Below are 18,906 nucleotides of genomic sequence, written 5' to 3'. Positions count from 1 at the left end.
GTGACTTAGCAGCAGCCCTGGATTGGCCTCATACTCAGACATTCCTTCCCAGCCTGAATTAAGCTGTGATTGCTACCACACATGATCCTGAATCTGTGGCTTGGCCAGCTCCTGCCTCAGCATTTCTGATGTGGTCAGTCCCATCGGGGGTCTGTCAGTCTTGCCACTGGACCAAGCACTTACCGTGACAATGGTATAATGATTTGGGAAGGTTTTGGTTGGATAGGCAGGTCTCAGGTATTGTGAATGAACTCCACATGTTTCTGCAACAAAGGATAGTGAGAAATTAAGACGTTGTTTCTTCCTCAGAAGTTGTTTGAATAACTAAAAATATGAACATGAAAGTTTCCCAGAGAAATAGAAAACTAACTAGGGGGTGAATTGCAGATAGAAAGAGGTTAAATTCTGATGCTTAAAATTCCTCTGTTTCAAGGAATGACAGTTTTCAGGAGAGGAGAGTGCTAAGTCAAGGATCAGGAAAATTTTTCTGTGAAGAGCCAGATAATAAATAAATAGGCTTTGAGAAAATGGCATGGCTCTGTTATAACAAAACTTTATTTGTAGACATCAAGACAAAGAAATTTCATGTAATTTCTTTTGCGTGGCACAAGGTATTCTTTTTTTTCCCCCAACCAATTAAGAATGAAGACAATTCTTAGCATTAGCAGACCATACGGAAATAAGCAGAGTGGGCCAGATTTGGCCCACAGGCCCAGATTGCTGACACCTGAGCTTAAAAGACCCTAAACTTTTAACACAGTGCCAGTTGTATTTGCGTTTGCTCTTCCTCTCTTTCTGACCTGGCTCATTAAAGTAAAATTTTCTATATAATATTTGCTTCCCAATATAACAAAAGCCAATACAACTGTCTAGATAACTGAAAAGGAATTTGACTTGTGTGAATGCACAAGCCCATGCCACGTAGTAATGTTTACAAAACTAACTTTCCACCTTATTATTTTCAGTACAGTTTCCATTTGATCAGCGAAGTTTCCTGTGCTCTGTTTTCCACAAAGCATGGCATTAATTTTGCTTTCAGTTATTTTGTTGTTTTCATCTGTGCAATAACCTTGCTCAAGAAAGTTAGAACCACTAAGGCACATTGCTTTTTCCTCTGCAAGAGTGACGTATGAGACATTTTCTGTACCAAAATCCTATCACCTCTAATTCTAAAAGAGAACTTCACCACGAGAGATTCTGTTTAGGTTAAAACAAAAGGTGCAAATGATTGTTGTCCAGAAAGCAACAAACTTTGCATCTGCAAATAATAAAGTTTTTCTCAAATAGGCTCAGAGTTGGTCTCCTTCCCAGCCAGGAAACCAGTATTTCCAATATGATCCAGGAATTTCCTCCTTCAGAATCTCCTTGGATCCAATATCAAGTCTACTAAATAGGACTCTGGTGGGGATGGTGAGGATTGAAAGGTGGAGGGAAAGGAGCTCAGAAAAAAAAAAAAAAAATCTACATTTCTAGCAAGTGCCCCAAGTGGTTCTGATGTACTTGAACCTGAAGCTTGCTCTAGGTCATAATGTATAATCAAAAATTAAAATAACCGTTTTTCTTTTTTAGTCAATATCACCAACAAATAAACCTTGTCCTCAAATAGACAAAGATATATTTAATATGTTATGAAATCATATGATAAGAAAAATAAAATGAGATCTAATCTACTGACATAATTAGAAGAATTTAAGTGGAGAAGACAATCATACAATAAAGAGAGATATAAGGTTTCTGCTTTTATTTCCCTGAAGCATGTATGTGTTCAAATTCTTAAATGTGTCTAAAGGCACAGAGCATAAAATAAAAAGCAAACTAAGTTACCAGTGATGTAAAAGCATGACTCTTTCCTAGTCTTAAACAGGACATCTACAGATCTGTGGACTATCTACAGATTCAAGCTACCATTTTTGACCACCTGCCTTTGAACAAGAGCTATTAGAGAACAGCTCATCATAAGCAAGACCTATCATCATTTCTTCCTGATCTTAATCATTTAAATTATGACTGAACAGAATAATTTTGGAAGGAATAAATTAATAAGAATAGTTGCTTCTGTAGAGAAAAAGTAGGAAGATCAGGAAAGAATCTGTTGTAACTTTCAATATCATTTTTTAAAGTTTATTATTTGCATATTTTGTTCCTTAAAAAACATCTTTTTAAAAAGAAAGTAAACCAAAAATTTGAAAACATATATGGAATAAATATATACTCATAGTAACTATAAACTATAAGAAGGAATAGAAGACTGAATGGATGAGTAGATAAAATAGCTGAAGAATGTACAGATGCAGCAAAAACACTTCAAGGAAAGGAGCTCATAGCAGTAAACAGCTACATTAAAAAAAGAAGAAATTTCAAACAAACAACCTAATTTTATACCTTAAGGAACTAGAAAAAGAACAAGCAAACTCCAAAGTCAGCGAAAAAGAAAAAAACAATAAAGATTATAGCAGAAATAAATGAAACAGAGAAGAGAAAAGCAATTTTAAAAATCAACAAAATTAAAGTAGGTTTTTTGAAAAGATAAAATTGACAAAACTTTAGCTACATTAGGAAAAAGAGAAGACTCCAGTAAAGTCAGAAGCCAACACTACAGAAATAAAAAGGATTATAAGAGACTATTATGAACAAATGTAAAGAGTCTCCCCACAATACAGGAGCCCTGGGGTTCAATCCCTGGGTCAGGAAGATCCCCTGGAGAAGGAAACGGTAACCCATTCCAGTATGCTTGCCTGGAAAATTCCATGGACAGAGGAGCCTGGTGGGCTACACAGTTGATGGGGTCACAAAGAGTTGGACACGACTGAGTGACTAACACTTCCAATGCTTCTCTAGCCTGAATTATGAAGAAATAGAAAATCTGAACCGACCAATAACAAGTAATGGAAAACTTCCTAACAGAAAAGCCCAAGATGGCTTCACAAGTTAATTTTACCTAATATTTAAAGAAGCCTATCCTTTCTCCAGAGGATCTTCCTGACCCAGGAATCGAACTGGGGCCTCCTGTATTTCAGGCAGATTCTTTACCAACTAAGCTATCAGGAAAGCCCTTTAAAGATGGATTAATGCCAATATTTAAAGAAGGAAAGTGAAAAGTGAAAGTGAAATTTGCTGTCCTATCCGACTCTTTGCCACCCCGTGGGCTACACAATCCATGGAATTCTCCAGGCCAAAATACTGGAGAGGGTAGCCTTTCCAGGGGATCTTCCCAACACAGGGATCAAACCCAGGTCTCCCACATTGCAGGTGGATTCTTTACCAACTGAGCCACCAGGGAAGCCCAAGAATACTAGACTGGGTAGCATATCCTTTCTTTGGGGGATCTTCCTGACACAGGAATAAAACTGGGGTCTCCTGCATCACAGGCAGATTATTTACCAGCTGAGCTATCAGGGCAGCCCTTTAAAGAAGGATTAATGCCAGTTCTAAAACTTTGCCAAAAAACAAACAAACAAAGAGGAGAGAATATGCTAAGATTCATTTTATGAGATTAACATTACCCCGATGCCAAAGCCAGATAAGGATACTAAAGAAAAAGAAAATTACAGGCCAATACCTTCATGAATTTAGAGCAAAAAAATTCAACAAAATACGAGTAAGACAAATTCAACGGCACATTATAAGGATCATACACCAAAGTCAAGTGAGATTTATCCCTGGGACACAAGCATGGTTACTACTAGTCTTCTCATAACCCGTTTCACATCTAACTTTCCAAGAAATCTGACTTCCAGTTCAAGACAAATTACTTCTATCTCACTTGACAGTTTGCTGATCCTGGACCATCTTTTGTCTGTTCTCATCCACATTGAGACAAGAAAATGTTCTCACTAGAGTCCATGACCCTTTGGTAGTCACTGGTATAGCTCATGGCACTGCGGTATTAGACCATACTCAGTCTCCAGGCAGTTTGATGGGACACTGGAGATGAAGTCCTAGACTTCCTTAAAGTGATGCCTTCTGTCACACACCTCATCTCAAGCCTACCATTCTCTGGAGGTCCTAATCCTAACTCTTTTACCACATCTACTCTTAATTGGGCCTCCTGGAAATGAAGAGCCCATTTTGCCTTGGTGATGTCTTCACACATTAAAGAGACTATTAAACTATTAAAAAAATAGTTTAAATCTTCAAAAGGGAAGACTCTCAATGGCCCAATATTTCACTGGTGTCCTTTCCAACTTTCTGTGGGATGAACAAATCAAATAATTCCACTTCTAAAGGGGTTTGGTTCAGCCTGGTTAGATAAATTCCCTTTGGGAACCCAGGTTTTGCTATCTAGACTACTAGAGGAAATGCAGATAAGGAAATAGAAACTGACTGTTGTTAATTACTTTCCAGGACACAGTGACTCAGCAGCAAGTGACAAATCCTAAATTTGGAGCCAGTTTTGTCAGAGACCCAACCTCTTAATCTCTTAGCTTAAGATCTGACTCAAAGAGTGAGGAGGAGGCTGAAGAGACAAAGCCCTTTGTGTTGCAGGGGGAAGTAATTTATCTTTCTACAGTCAAGGAATGTTAGTGCTGGAATTAGCAGTAGAAATAATAAGGTCTAATTCTCTCATTTTCATACTGTAAAATTTTCATACTGCTCTGGGAGTTGGTGACGGACAGGGAGGCCTGGCATGCTGCAGTCCCTGGGGTTGAAAAGAGTCAGACATGACTGAGCAACTGAATTGAATCCTCTCATTTTACAAATGATGAATCTAAGGTCCAGAAAAGGTGATCAGCTTAGAGTCAAACAGCTTTAAAAAAAAAAATAATTTGGAGGAAAATAAAACTGTCATAAAATTTGAGGACCATGGAGGTAAAAGAGGGCCTAACAAAAGGAGGAAGTAAGAGAAGAATTGCAGAGCACTGAACAGTGTGGGCCCTGGAGCCAGCCCTCTGATATTTCTTAGCTTTATGTCCTTGGCTATTCTATTCCTCTTTTTTTTTTTTAATTTTTATTTTATAATGGAGTATAGTTTATTTACAACGTTGAGTTAGTTTCAAGTGTACAGCAAAGTGACTCAGTTGCACATGTATCTATTCTCTTTCAGATTTTTTTTCCCATATATAGGTTATTACTCCATTCCTCTCTATTATTAACTTTATAAAATTGTGCCCTAACACAGAAGGACAACATCATGATAAAGATGGCAATAAAAATGACAATTATAGTAATAACTTAAAACCATCCAAGGTACACTATGTGTATAGTCCAGTGGTATTTCTATTAGGTGGGAAGTGAACATTTTACAGATGTAGAGACTGGGGCACCAACAGGGGAAGTAAACTTGCTAGTAAGAGGTGGAGCCAGGTTCCAGGCATCTTGATTCCAGAACTGGACAGAAATACTGGACTTTTCACCTATGGTTGTTGTTGTTTGGTTGCTGTGTCCAACTCTTTGTGACCCCATGACTGTAGTCCACCAGCTTCCTCTGCCTATGGGATTTCCCAAACAAAAATACTGGAGTGGAATGCCATTGCCTTCTCCAGGGGATCTTCCCAAACCAGGGTTCAAACTTGCATCTCTTGCATTGGCAGGCAGATTCTTTACCACTGAGCCACCAGGGAAGCCACTTCACCTATGGGAGCCTTGGTATATGCTGGTCTGTCTGGTCTCCTCAGGTTCCTTCAGGGTTCCTATTCTTACTGGTCATATTCACCTTGCTAAAACCCAGAACCTAGATATGACAGGCACCATTTTTTGAGACATTATCTAGGAACAGATTTTCATAGAGCAGAAGTTATATTCAATTACTAAACAAATCAAAATAAACAAAAGGGTGAGCATGCTGCAAAAAAGAAGGAGGAGCCAACAAGTGTAAAATAGATATCATTAGTGAAGTCATCAAAACTCTTGAGAGGACCTGGGCTGAGACAAATCACTAACATTAAAGGTTAAAAAGAAAGCTGCACTATTTGGAGATTAACTAATTAGTTAATCTGTCATCCATACACATCTGATTGTAGGAGGCTTACTCAGTTTATTGATGTTAGGTACTAGAGTACTCCATGTCTGTAAATATTCAGCTCTAAATCCATCCATGGAAAACAAAATAACTGGTGGCAGGTCAAACCTGAAAATTAAAAACAAAAATTTAGACCAGTATTTTGATTTTTTCAAAAAGACTCTTTTCTGTACTACTTACAATTCTCTAAATTTGAGAATGCTAAGAAAGTATGTCAGAAATAGTTCTAAGTTTTCCTTTTTCTTTTTAAATATTATTTCCCTTTACAATCAGTGTTTCCAGTACATTGTTAATCCATATAAAAATGTACAATATCTTTTTAAGGTGTTACATAAATTATCTGGGTCTTTCAACTTGGGAATGTACCTTCTTTTGAGTTCTAGAGTTTAAACAGTTTTGCCTAACTTTATTTCCATTTGCTCCTTGTCACTGGCTATCTGTGACACCCAAGTATACCATGTAAGAAATTTGTCTAGCCCTGAGCATTTACAATGAACAGGCAGTGAGTGGAGGAGAAAAATCAGGGGCTTCGGCCTCAGCAAGGCTTGAAATCTATTCTCTTCACTAACAAAACATCAACAGAAATGGAATTCTATATTGTAGACCTTTCACAATCCTGGCTTTGGCTAAAGATCCAAAAGCAATGATTCCTGAGTTCAATGCTCACACTCAAAATTATATGTTACAATTATTCTACCACTTTTTGGATACAACTATTGTTATTGTGATATGGAATTCATGAACTCTGAAACTTATGTTTTATTATTCTGAAGTTCTACATTTTTGAACTTTCAGGATATTAGTATTAACTTCCAAAGCATTACAATCTCATTTTAGATGAGTATGTAAGTTACAATAATGAAAGGTAACTTTGGGTTATAGCCAGTGACTATCTTTTTTTCCATCTAACATTTTTTCACTTCTAAAATTGTATTTGTATTTCATACACACACAATTAAAGATGTAGCTTCATCATTCTTTTCCATACTGAACGCCACTGTGTAGCCATCACCCAGATCACAAAACAGAATATTATTTAGAATCTTTCCCTCATGCTCTCATCTACTCAAAAACTTCTGCAAACCACACCTCACTAAGATGATCAATGTCTTGACTTCTAACAGCATAGATTAGCTGTGTCTATTTTTGTACTTAGATTTATATGCAACAGAATCATACAGTGCGTATTCCACTGTGTCTAGCTGCTTTTACTTAACATTAAGCTTGAGGTCCATCCATAATTTTGCATATGGTTGTAGATCATTCATTCTCATGGTTGTCTAGAAGTCCAGTGAAAGAATAAACCACAACTGATTCATTCTATTGATAGGCATTTGGATACTGTCCAGTTTAGGGCTATTATGAATAACAGCTATGAACACAGTAACTTTGTTTTGAATTCTAAACATAGTGCATGCAAATAAGAATGGCAAAGAAATTTTCAACTCTGTGCTCAAGCAGTTTATCTATACTCTTGAATAAAAATATGTGTTTCCAAGGAATTTGGTTAGAATATGTCTTTAAAAATTCTGACAAATGCCCAGTATTATCATAAAGAAAATTTTGAATGCTGTTATCAGCTAAAAACAAAAATAATTTCAGTTTCTATCAATATGTTTGAGTAGAGCTAAAAAAAATTAATTAGCATAGCCATCTATTTGCACATTATAAAGGAAATTGTGAGGAGAGTCTGGACGATGTCCATTTGGTTTCCCAGAATATGCATTTACTGAAGAGTAACCCATTTAACAAATATCTGAGATGGGCTTTGCATTAGATGGGCTTCCCAGATAGCTCAGCTGGTAAAGTATCCACCTGCTGTGTGGGAGACCTGAGTTCAATCCCTGGGGTGAGAAGATCCCTTGGAAAAGGGAAAGGCTACCCACTCCAGTGTTCTAGACTGGAGAATTCAAAGACTGTATAGTCCGTGGGGTGGCAAAGAGTCAGACATAACTGAGCAACTTTCACTTCATTTCACTTGTGCTAAAAAAAGTGAAAGTGAAAGTTAAGTCACTCAGTTCTGTCCAACTCTTTTGCAACCCCATGGACTACAGCCCACCAGGCTCCCCCATCCATGGGATTTTCCAGACAAGAGTACTGGAGTGGGTTCCCATTTCCTTCTCCAGGGGATCTTCCCAACTCAGGGATTGAACCCTGGTCTCCTGCATTGCAAGCAGACGCTTTACCATCTGAGTCATCAGGGAACTTGTCACTTGTGCTAGATACTGAGAACAAAGGCATTAAGGAATTATAGCCTTTAACTGTGTGTGTGTGCTTAGTCACTCAGTTGTGTCTGACTCTTTGAGACCCCATGGACTGTAGCACACCAGGCTCCTCTGTCTGGCTTCTCCAGGCAAGAATACTGGCGTGGGTTGCCATTCTCTTCTCCAGGGGATCTTCTCAACTCAGGGATCAAATCCAGTCTCTTGCATTGCAGGCAGATTCTTTATCATCTGAGCCACCAGAGAAGCCCTACAGCCCTTATGTAGGGGATGAAATTAAGAAGTAAACAGAAGTGATTAAGGACTAGATTTAGGTACAGGATGCTATTCAAGTACATAGATTCAGTCTTGGTAAGGTGAGAGCAGGCTCTCCAGAGGGTATGACATGTGAACTGACCCCTAAAGAACAAACAGAAATGATATGAAGAGAAAGGGACCAATGTTTCACTCAGAGAAAACACACTGTGCAAAAGCCCATGTGAGATAAACAATACATACAATAACATTTATGAGTCTCAGAAACATTGGGTTAAGCAAACAATAAAAGAAAACAAACAAAAAAGAAAACAAAAGACAGACTTAAAAGGATATATGGTATGAGTGCATTTACATAAAATTCTAAAACATGAATCTATGGTGATGAACAATATGAAAAGATATGACACTGAAAGATGAACTCCCCAGGTTTGTAGGTGCCCAATATGCTACTGGAGAACAGTGCAGAAATAACTCCAGAAAGAATCAAGAGACAGAGCTAAAGTGAAAACAACACCCAGCTGTGGATTTCCGATGCTGTAAAGAACAATATTGCATAGGAACCTGATCTATGAATAAAGGTAAATTGAAAGTGGTCAAACAGGATATGGCAAGAGTGAATATTGACATTTTAGGAATCAGTGAACTAAAGTGGACTGGAATGGGCTAATTTAACTCAGATGACCATTATATCTACTACTGTGGGCAAGAATCCCTTAGAAGAAATGGAGTAGCCCTCATAATCAACATAAGAGTCCAAAATGTAGTACTTGGATGCAATCTCAAAAAAAACCCAGAATGATCTCTATTAGTTTCCAAGGCAAATCATTCAATATCACAGTAATCCAAGTCTATGCCCTGACCAGCAATGCTGAAGAAGCTGAAGTTGAATGGTTTATGAAGACTTACAAGACTTTCTAGAACTAACACCCAAAAAAGACATCCTTTTCATTTCAGGGGACTGGAATGCAAAAGTAGAAATCAAGAGATACCTGGAGTAACAGGCAAGTTTGACCTTGGAGTACAAAATGAAGCAGGGCAAAGGCTAATAGACTTTTGCCAAGAGAATGCACTGATTACAGAAAACACCCTCTTCCAACAACACAGGGATGACTCTACACATGGACATCACCAGATGGTCAATACCGAAGTCAGATTGATTATATTCTTTGAAGCCAAAGACAGAGAAGCTCTATACAATCAGCAAAAACTGTGGTGCTGGAGAAGACCTTTGAGAGTCCCTTGGATTGTAAGGAGATCAAAAAAGTCAATCGTAAAGGAAATCAGTCTTTAATATTCATTGGAAGGACTGATGCTCAAGCTGAAACTCCAATACTTTGGCCACCTGATGTGAAGAGCTGACTCATTGGAAAAGCCCCTGATGCTGGGAAAGACTGAAGGCAGAAGGAGAAGGGGACGACAGAGTGTGAGATGGTTGGATGGCATCACTGACTCGATGGACATGAATTTTAACAGGCTCCAGAAGTTGGTGATGGGCGAGGAAGCCTGGCGTGCTGCAGTCCATGGGGTCGTAAAGAGTAAGACATGACTGAGTGACTGAACTGAACTGATGGTGATGAAAATCAGAACAGAGACATCTTTCTGGGGGCATGGAAATATTCTATATATTGGAAATATTCTATATCTGTGGGTTACACAGGTTTCTGACTTTCTAAAAATTATACTTAAGCATGAATACTTCAATGAACAAGAACTACATCTCAAAAAATAAGAATGGAAAATTTGGACTGTTTACAGTGTGTAGAAAACAATCATCCAGGAATTTAAGTGACATATTGCAATTTGTGTTCAGTTCAGTTCAGTTGCTCAGTTGTGTCTGACTCTTTGTGACCCCATGGACTGCAGCATGCCAGGCCTCCCTGTCCATCACCAACTCCTGGAGTTTAGTCACAGGCAAGGACCCCAACTCAAGTCTTTTTTTTTTTTTAATTCTAAATTCTTTACTCTTCTACCTAGAAACTTCTGAAGAGGGTAGCTGGATCTGGTATAAACCAAAGTAACATGATGTACAAATAGACACATTATCCACACACATTTTTTTAAATGAAGTAATATTATCTAAAAATGTCTCCATCAATTCTTTCTATAGCCTGATAGTGTTTTCTCTTTTTGTCTCACTATCATGTTCCCACTGCTTGGGCGGGAATAGTGAAGCAGATGAAGGGCAAAAAGGAATACCAGAGGCAAAGGGGAAATCCATCTTGACTGTGAGGGGACATGGGGCATACTTCCAGGGCTGGACCAAGTCCTGGGAAGGTGGGGTGAGGTGTGATGCCTCCCGTGTTCATCATCCATGCCCATCTGACAGAGTTTTCCTCATCCATTCTCCAAGGTCCACCTTTCACAGTGAGGCCTTCCATGGACAATTCTCTTCCCTTTCCCTCAGTGAGAATAAATCTGAAGGGCCAGGATGACAATGGTAAAAGAGTTTGGGCTAACCTCATTTAGATCTAAATTCTAGTTCTGATTTTTATAGGACCTTGGGATGTTACTACAAATACTTGATTGTTGTAAGATAAGAACTTAATACAAGTTGCTTTGTAAACAATAAAGCAAACCAAAGTGCGTTGTGAGTTGGGAGCTACAAGAAATCTAATCTTTTGTTAACTGTTTTGTTTTCAAATGTAAACATGGTGGAGGAAATTTCATCCTGCCTTAACTACATTTCCATGTGCATCTATTAAAGGAGGATAAACACGGCCATGTCCGTCTCACCCTTCTGGGCACTGAGGCTGCTGGGCTGTGCTGCACTCTTCATCCACCCATGAGGTTTCTCCTGAAAAGCATAAGATCAACATCTTTGGACAAGAAAAGAGAAACCAACATTCAATAGATATGATCTTTCCAAATGACTTAATTCATGCTACTCCAATGATGAAATTCATACAGAACGTGTTAAATACTAGTTCACATGTTGGCAAGGTCAGTGCCTGTAGCAATTTGCACAGGTCAGTAACCTATACTAACAATATCAAGAAGCCCATCTTTACCAAGAAAACAAAGGGAATTCTTTTAGCTGGAAAGGGACAATTTCTTCTTTCTTTTATTTATTTTTTCTAAATAATGTTTTTTCCCTGAAAGACAAGGCTTTCCCAACCACTAGGGAAAAATGAGTTTAATAAATGAAAGTGTTAATCACTCAATCGTGTCTGGCTCTTTGCAACCCCGTGGACTGTAGTCCGCCAGGTTCCTCTGTCCATGGGGTTTCCCAGGAAAGAATACGGGAATGAGTTGCCACTCCCTTCCCCAGGGGATCTTTCCAACCCAGGGATCAAACCTGGGTCTCCTGCACTGCAGGCAGATTCTTCACCAACTGAGCTACCAGGGGCCCTTTAATTGACATAGGTATATAGTCTAAAGAAAAATAAAAAGAAAGCATGAATAAAGGAGAAATAACCAAGGAGAATGATTGATATTGATATTAAATGGGAAAAATTGAACAAATTTTTAAGATCATAACTTAAAAATTCTCACTCCATGGATGCTTCTGTTTATGGAACATTTCAACTTGTTAATGAAGTAGAAATGATCTAATATGAATGCCATCATTTGCAACTCCTAATGGACTATAGTCCATGGGGTCACAAAGAGTTGGACACAACTTAGCAACTCAGCACACATGCAATGAATCTATGCAATCATCATACATGCCTAACATGACCAAAATAACCCCAAACAGACAGATATGCCTCTTGATGGAAGTAACACCACTAAGTGTGAAGGATACATGATAGATAGATAGGTAGACACTTGAATCTGAACAGTCCTCTAGTTCTAACTACCAGTTTGCAGGAAATATGGGAGAAGACAAAATGCTTAAGTCACAGAAGATCCAATCTACAAATCCCAGACTGGAAAATTCTACAGAATAAATGACTCCATTTATCCAACATGTAAATTGCATGAGAGGAAGTAAAGGAAGGGAAAACCTACTTTTAAAGGACTCGAAATATATCAGCCAATTGAAATGTCTGAAATCTCTTTGGATCCTACTTGAAATAAATATTTTTTAATATCATGAAACAGAAAAATCTGAACACAGATTTGATATTTGTTGATAATAAATATTGTAATTACTGAAGACATTTTTAGGTATATTGATAGTACTCTAATTTTGTTAAATGTTCATCTTTTTTTAGATACATGCTAAAAATATTTATAGATGAATGATACTAACATTAGGATTTCCTTTGATGTAATCTAAAATTTTCACAGATAGGTTGGGGGTATTTTATTAAGAAAAAACTCCAAAACTTGAAAATGAGCAAAAGGATAACTGATAATTAAACTTCATTTTAATGTCATGCTGGTAATTATTATAATCTTAAAAGCCCCACTCTGGATTGTCTGATTGCCTAAAAGTATATACCTTTATCTAGCTTACCTTTTACTATTTATTTTACACCTTAGTAAGGATAGCATTTTGGAGGAGGAAATGGCAACCCACTCCAGTGTGCTATGGACCGCGGAGCCTAGTGGAGCCTGGTGGGCTAAAGTTTGTGGGGTCACAAAGAGTCGGATAGGACTGAGTGACTGAGTACACACACAAGGATTCATTTAATCAGTAGAAAACTAATAACAGTGTAACTGATTCTTGTCTGATAGCAAGTAAATTGTCCTGTAACAAAGCAAGCCATTTGTGTCCCACCAAACATTATATCTTTAGTGATTTTGTTCCAACATTCTTTCAGTTCTATGTATACTTAGTCTCTGCTCCTCTGAACCAGCTTAACACTCCAGTTGGTTATCTCCTTATTGAGTTAATGACTTTTTGATATATTTGCTTTGTATTTATTAGAGTTATATTTTTATCTTTTTTTTTAAGTTATTTCTTTAACTGATTTCCAGTTTTATAGTGTCATAGTTTGGAAAGTGTTTGATATGGTTTAAATTTTCTGTGACATTATTTTTTATTTTATCTATTTTTTTAATAAATTTATTTATTTTAATTGGAGGCTAATTACTTTACACTGTTGTATGTAGAGTCATATTTTGATCTTTTTGAAAATTTCACTGTGTCAGCATGAGACAAGGTTGGTCATGAGTTGATCATTGCTGAAGAAAGGTGACGGACCTATGGTAAAAACATACTGTTCTCTTCCATCTATACATTAGAAATTAATCTTTTTTTTTTTTTTTTTTTCAAAATTCTAAACTTAAAATATAAAAGTAACTAGCTGGTTTCTTGCACACAAATTATTCAAATTCCCTCCAACTCCTGCCTGGAGACACAATTTTGGCAAGAATCATTTACATCTGTAAAGTGTTGAATTCTTAAAGTGAGAAAACAATTTACTTTTGTTTAAAAAATAAACTGAAATGATTCAGGGAACATCATCAAAGTAATTAATTAGTGGTAATGGTAAACTTCACCATTGCCTGTAACAATTGCTTTTGTTTTTGCTAAATTCAAGAAATACTGTGCAATGAATTCAGTGAGAAAATTTACCACATGACCAGAGAATCATTACTGAGATGAAAAGTTAAGAGTTATAAAATCAGGGTAGAAGGCCGGAGACTACAAAGGTCAGAGGCAGTATGCTCAGTGAACTTATTAGAGAAACAAGCAAACTGGAAACTAGACTTGCTTTGTGAATTTAGATGGATTTTTAATGCCACAATATTCTCTGTTAAGTACCAATTACTATTTAAAAACAGACTTACTATTTAGCACTTTTACTTTCCTTTCTGATTGCCCTTCTTAGCTGATTTTCAATTATATTTTGCATAAAAACTGATTTGTCCATTAGTGCAAAACCTATTTTCTACTAAGGGATAATAATGTTTCTACTATAACATTTTCTTCCTATTTAAAAAAAATCAAAATTCAATTTAATCTCTTTTTTGTCTAAAGATATTACACATGTTGATTATGAGAAAAGGGTTGACAGCAATTGCTTCAGCAAAACTTGAAGCAATTTTGTTGCTAAATGTATGTGTGCATTTTTCTTAAGTCTCATCAGATATTCAGAGAGATTGGTGACTTTTTTTTTTAATCTGCACCCCTAAAGTAGCAATGCAAGTGAAATCAGGCATTGATAAACCTGGATTCTCATCTTGGCTCTGCATGACCTCTCGCCAGTTCTAAATCAGCCCTTAAACAACCACTTAGGACATAGTTGTCTCAACAGTCCTATTGGTTTAACCAACTGCTATTTGGGCCAGAGAATCTCGTTTGCAATGTTTTAACTTTAGGATCTGCCATCCCATGTTTCAAACCACAAGGATGTCTACCATAGTCATCAGGCTGAAAAAGAGCTTGCTCTATAGACAACATGGAACATTGAGTTTTTTCTTCTATGATATCTATGCTATGAGCTCCCTTTCTCTATCATACACAAAACACATTTCTTCTCACAGTAAACACATTGAGTCTTTTATTCCACACAGAGTGGCTAAAAATTCTTTGACTGGTTTTAATATTCGCAGCCTAGGCCAGCTCTAGGGTCACTGAACTCATGGAGGCAAAGGGGCAACACCTGCTTACCTTGGCAAACACTCTTATAGTCAGCACAGCAGTCTTTCCTCTGTAAACAGTCATCTGAACAAGAGCAAAGGCTGGATTCCAATCTGATCTCCCCACAGCGAAATTTATTGCATGTCCATATTTGAGCTGAAGAATTACACAATTCAGTTTTGAGCATTCAACTTCTTTTAAGCATCCAATACCAAAAATATAAACTTTATGCATTTCTTCTTGTATTATCATACAGTCAAATTCTTAGTTTATCTGCATCCACAAATGAAAATACATAATACAAATAAGGGGCAATCCACCACTTTTCCTCTTTTGGCATGGGTGGCAGAGAGGAATGTAGCTTTATAAGCTGTGGTTCTGGTCTACCTATCAGGTACACCTCTGAGTTTGGAGAAACTGAACACCTGTCCTATTCCCACCCAAGGATAGAAGAACTACCAGCCTTGAGTGACCATTGCCACCCAGGAGCAGCCTTCCCAGCCTGATCTAAGGACCGACATCAAGGAAGAGGCAGTGACAACAGAAGTAACAATAACATGGTCAGGTCTGTAAGAACACAGGCAGCCAGGGTACATTCCAGCTGACAGTGAAAGAATGGTAGATCAGCTCCCCAACGTGCCTCTGGTATTTTTCCAAGATAGGTACTTAATGTGAGATCAGTTTCAGTAAATCTAGAGGAGATTGCTTCCTAAAGGGCCACCTGCCAGGAACTGGTGATTGGCATTAATGTCAGCCCTATGATCAGACAAATGCATTGGCCAGGTGACAGCTGTATGTTTCAGTCATGCAGCGTTCTTCATTCTTCATTATATATTATGTACTTAGAAAGAAAAGATTTTTAATAGTGAATTAAAAGGAATACAGAGCTTATCCATACTGGGTTATCCTCTACCTCGAGCCCTTTTCAGAATAATGTAAGAAGCTCTACTGTTCTAATCTTCAATATCATTAAACCACTAGACACACCACCACCGCTTTCCTTGACTTCCTAGAAAATTAGATATTGCAAACTAAGCTGTCTTTTCCACCTCAAGAACAATGTTTCTCCCAATTTAAATAAATAAATTAAAAAAAAAGAACAATGTTTCTCAAGGTGTGTTCTATGGAGCACTGGCATCAGAATCACCAAGAATCACCAGCTTTCTATAGGAGTCTTAGGCTCTCTAAGAACCACTAAAAATGAAATTAAATAAGATGACAAGCCATAGGAAAACTTGCCTTTGAAATGTGTATAATTTGACAGTATTTTATCTGCTGGAGACTGTTATTCCTCAACCTCAACTAAACAAAGTGTGAATTCTATCTTTAGAATACTGAAAAAGAGGACAGGGTAATACTAGATCCTGAATACAAGGTGTTATGGGCTGAATTGTGTCCCCTCCCAAAAATGCTGAAGCCTTAACTCTCTTCCCCCATGACTACGAATGTGACCTTATTTAGAAAAGGTTCTTTGCAGACAAATTAAAATGAGGTCATTAGCATGGGTCCCAACCCAGTGTGACTGGTATTCTTCTTGTAACAAGAGGAAATTTAGACATGAACACATGCAGAGGGAAGACTGTGAAGAAACGGGGAGAAGGTCATCTGGAGATAAGGGCAGATTTTTGAGTTTTGCTGCCACAAGCCAAGTAACACCAAGGATAGCCAGCAACTTACCAAAACCTAGAAAGAGGCAAGGAATGGATTCTCCCTCACAATCTTGGAATGAACCAACCCTGCCAACACTTAGAACTTGGACTTCTAGTTTCCAGAATTTCTGTGGCTTAAACCATTCAGTATGTGGGACTTTGTTACGTCAGTCCAAGCAAACTATTAACACACAAGTGTCTGGCAAGTATTTGCATATGCATTAATGATCACACAACCAACATGCTAATAAACTTGCTCTCAGAGTTCGTACTTGATTGCACACAGGTGTCTTCAAAGTCCCAGCAGCAGTCACCTCGGCCTTTACATCCTGCATCACACCGGCAGCCCTCTAGTCCTCTATGTGAAGCATCAAAGCATTTTTTTCTGCAGCTGCCTATAGGGTGAAGGGATAAGGCAATCAGTGCTCAGCAGTTATCCAATGTCTCAAAGTTTGATGGTGAAAGCATAAGAAGTACCCAGCACAGATTAGGACAGAAAAATAGATAAGTTTTATTGCATTACCTAACTCATGAGTGCAAAGTGATAAATAATGAGTAATACATAATAACTGGTTTTTCCCCAGGACTCCAGAGAAGTCCCAGACTCAAAGACACCAGGGGCCATTAGGAGAGGGTAGGAGGGACAAACAGAGGCTAAATGTAGCGAAATTGGTTGAAAGTCTGGACCCCACCTCCCATTTCAGAATAGAAGGCTCATAATTTGGAAGAAAGTGGAAGGAGTTATTTTCTTCACAGAGGCAGCAGACATGGAGGACAGCCACAATGACAAAAAAAAAAAAAGGATGAACAAGTCTTACTCTTCAATGGAACAGATGGTCACCAGACTTTTGAGTACAGCAAGACAGCATCCAACATGAAGGATCAGGACAAACAAGAGAAAAAGGGAAAACTTTTGAAGAGGAAATAATGCAAGGAGTAGAAGAGTTAATTGTCACCCTGTATATTGTCACCCTGTTTATTTAACTTCTATGCAGAGTACATCATGAGAAACGCTGGACTGGAAGAAGCCCAAGCTGGAATCAAGATTGCCGGGAGAAATATCAATAACCTCAGATATGCAGATGACACCACCCTTATGGCAGAAAGTGAAGAGGAACTAAAAAGCCTCTTGATGAAGGTGAAAGTGGAGAGTGAAAAAGTTGGCTTAAAGCTCAACATTCAGAAAACGAAGATCATGGCATCTGGTCCCATTACTTCATGGCAAATAGACGGGGAAACAGTGGAAACAGTGTCAGACTTTATTTTTCTGGGCTCCAAAATCACTGCAGATGGTGACTGCAGCCATGAAATTAAAAGACGCTTACTCCTTGGAAGGAAAGTTATGACCAACCTAGATAGCATATTCAAAAGCAGAGACATTACTTTGCCAACAAAGGTCAGTCTAGTCAAGGCTATGGTTTTTCCAGTGGTCATGTATGGATGTGAGAGTTGGACTGTGAAGAAGGCTGAGTGCCGAAGAATTGATGCTTTTGAACTGTGGTGTTGGAGAAGACCCTTGAGAGTCCCTTGGACTGCAGGGAGATCCAACCAGTCCATTCTGAAGGAGATCAGCCCTGGGATTTCTTTGGAAGGAATGATGCAAAGCTGAAACTCCAGTCCTTTGGCCACCTCATGCAAAGAGTTGACTCATTGGAAAAGACTCTGATGTTTGGAGGGATTGGGGGCAGGAGGAGAAGGGGACGACAGAGGATGAGATGGCTGGATGGCATCACTGACTCGATGGATGTGAGTCTGAGTGAACTCCGGGAGTTGGTGATGGACAGGGAGGCCTGGTGTGCTGCTATTCATGGGGTCGCAAAGAGTGGGACACGACTGAGCGACTGATCTGATTCTGGTTCTGAGAAGAGTTAAACACACACACACACACACAATTGATTGAGATGCTCAGAAAAGATATCACATTCATGAAATAAGAAGAAAACTAATTTTAAAAAGGCAAATCATGTTCAGGGTGCTCTTGGAAAAAAAAAAAAAAAAAACGGGAGAGCAGTAATGAAAAATTCAGTGGCGGGGTGTAGTAGGCAGGATTATGGCTCTCAGGAAGGTTCCTTCCCCTAATCCTCGAGACTATGAATATATCACCTTACATGGTAAAGGGACTTTGCAGATGTAATTGAAGCTACTATTTAGTTGACCCTGAAACAGGGAGGTAGTACTGAAAAGTGAAAACAGAGAAAATAAAAATGATATTGTTAAAGAAATCATAGTAAAATTTCTCAGCATTGAAGAGCAAACATTATTACATCAAAATTGTTCACCAAATTTTCACAGCAAAACTCATACCAAGGAATCAACAGGGTTAGAGAGATCTGGAAAGCTCCC

General features: G+C 38.1%; 1 protein-coding gene across 1 annotated transcript in view; it reads right to left on the bottom strand.

The window, feature by feature from the left end:
• ENPP3 (ectonucleotide pyrophosphatase/phosphodiesterase 3) overlaps positions 1-18,906 on the bottom strand; it is a 100,956-nt gene that overhangs the window by 63,220 nt on the left and 18,830 nt on the right. The window contains exons 3-7 of the mRNA XM_055535648.1: positions 16,836-16,958; positions 14,945-15,070; positions 11,173-11,233; positions 5,970-6,067; positions 184-263 (exon numbers count right to left, since the gene is read on the bottom strand). Of these exons, the coding sequence (XP_055391623.1) occupies positions 184-263; positions 5,970-6,067; positions 11,173-11,233; positions 14,945-15,070; positions 16,836-16,958 (488 nt within the window). The remainder of the gene's footprint in view (positions 1-183; positions 264-5,969; positions 6,068-11,172; positions 11,234-14,944; positions 15,071-16,835; positions 16,959-18,906) is intronic.

Source organism: Bubalus kerabau, chromosome 9, assembly GCF_029407905.1.
Source record: "Bubalus kerabau isolate K-KA32 ecotype Philippines breed swamp buffalo chromosome 9, PCC_UOA_SB_1v2, whole genome shotgun sequence".
Lineage (NCBI taxonomy): Eukaryota > Metazoa > Chordata > Mammalia > Artiodactyla > Bovidae > Bubalus > Bubalus kerabau.
The sequence above is the reverse complement of the archived record's forward strand: the minus strand, read 5'-3'. Positions and strand labels throughout refer to the sequence as shown.